The 632-nt window shown below is 67.1% G+C and overlaps 1 protein-coding gene across 1 annotated transcript in view; it reads left to right on the forward strand.

Annotated features, from left to right (window-relative positions):
- LOC103916507 (elastin-like) overlaps window positions 1–632 on the forward strand; it is a gene marked incomplete at its 3' end in the record, with an annotated part of 3,342 nt that overhangs the window by 2,297 nt on the left and 413 nt on the right. Inside the window, exons 6-7 of the mRNA XM_009323507.1 lie at window positions 5–76; window positions 260–307. Coding sequence (XP_009321782.1) covers window positions 5–76; window positions 260–307 — 120 coding nt within the window. The remainder of the gene's footprint in view (window positions 1–4; window positions 77–259; window positions 308–632) is intronic.

Below are 632 nucleotides of genomic sequence, written 5' to 3' on the forward strand. Positions count from 1 at the left end.
GCGCCGTGCGTCGGCGGCGGGCCCGGGTTGGTGCCGGGTGTGGGGATACCTGGTACCGGCATCCTCCCCGGAGCAGGTACGTGCTTCGTCACATCCCGGTCGGGGACCCGCTTGGGGACAGCAGTGGCCGGGGATGCTAAAAGCCCCCGAGCCACGTGGAGGGTGGCAGGGGGGGATGCAGGCGGGATGGGGGACGGTGGCACGTGGGAGGGGTGCAGGGATGACTGTCCTAACCGCGGTGTCCTCATTCACTTTGCAGGCATCCCCCAAATAGGGGTGCAGCCTGGTGCTAAACCTCCCAAATTCGGTACGTATCTCTGCCACCCTGCCCCAGGTCCACCTCGGGCCGTCACCAGGCACCCTCCTCATGTGGCCATCGGGGTGCTGGCCTCGCTTTGTGTCCCCTGCATGCCCCCTGGTGCCCCGGCGGAGGGTGGCCCAGGCGTGGGAGGTGGCGTGCTGTCACCCGTGGGTGCAAAGTGCCACCTGTGCCCCCTCCCCTGGCCTCGCCGGGGACATTTTTCTCCTGCTCTGCATTGCCTGCAGCAATGTGTCATGCAGGGGGTGAGCCCCCTCTGGGTCTTCCTGCTCTGGGTGCTGTGAGATGGGTGCCAGGGCCACTCAGGATGAGT

The sequence above is a fragment of the Pygoscelis adeliae genome, unplaced genomic scaffold (assembly GCF_000699105.1).
Source record: "Pygoscelis adeliae isolate BGI_AS28 unplaced genomic scaffold, ASM69910v1 Scaffold535, whole genome shotgun sequence".
In the NCBI taxonomy this organism is placed as follows: Eukaryota; Metazoa; Chordata; class Aves; order Sphenisciformes; family Spheniscidae; genus Pygoscelis; species Pygoscelis adeliae.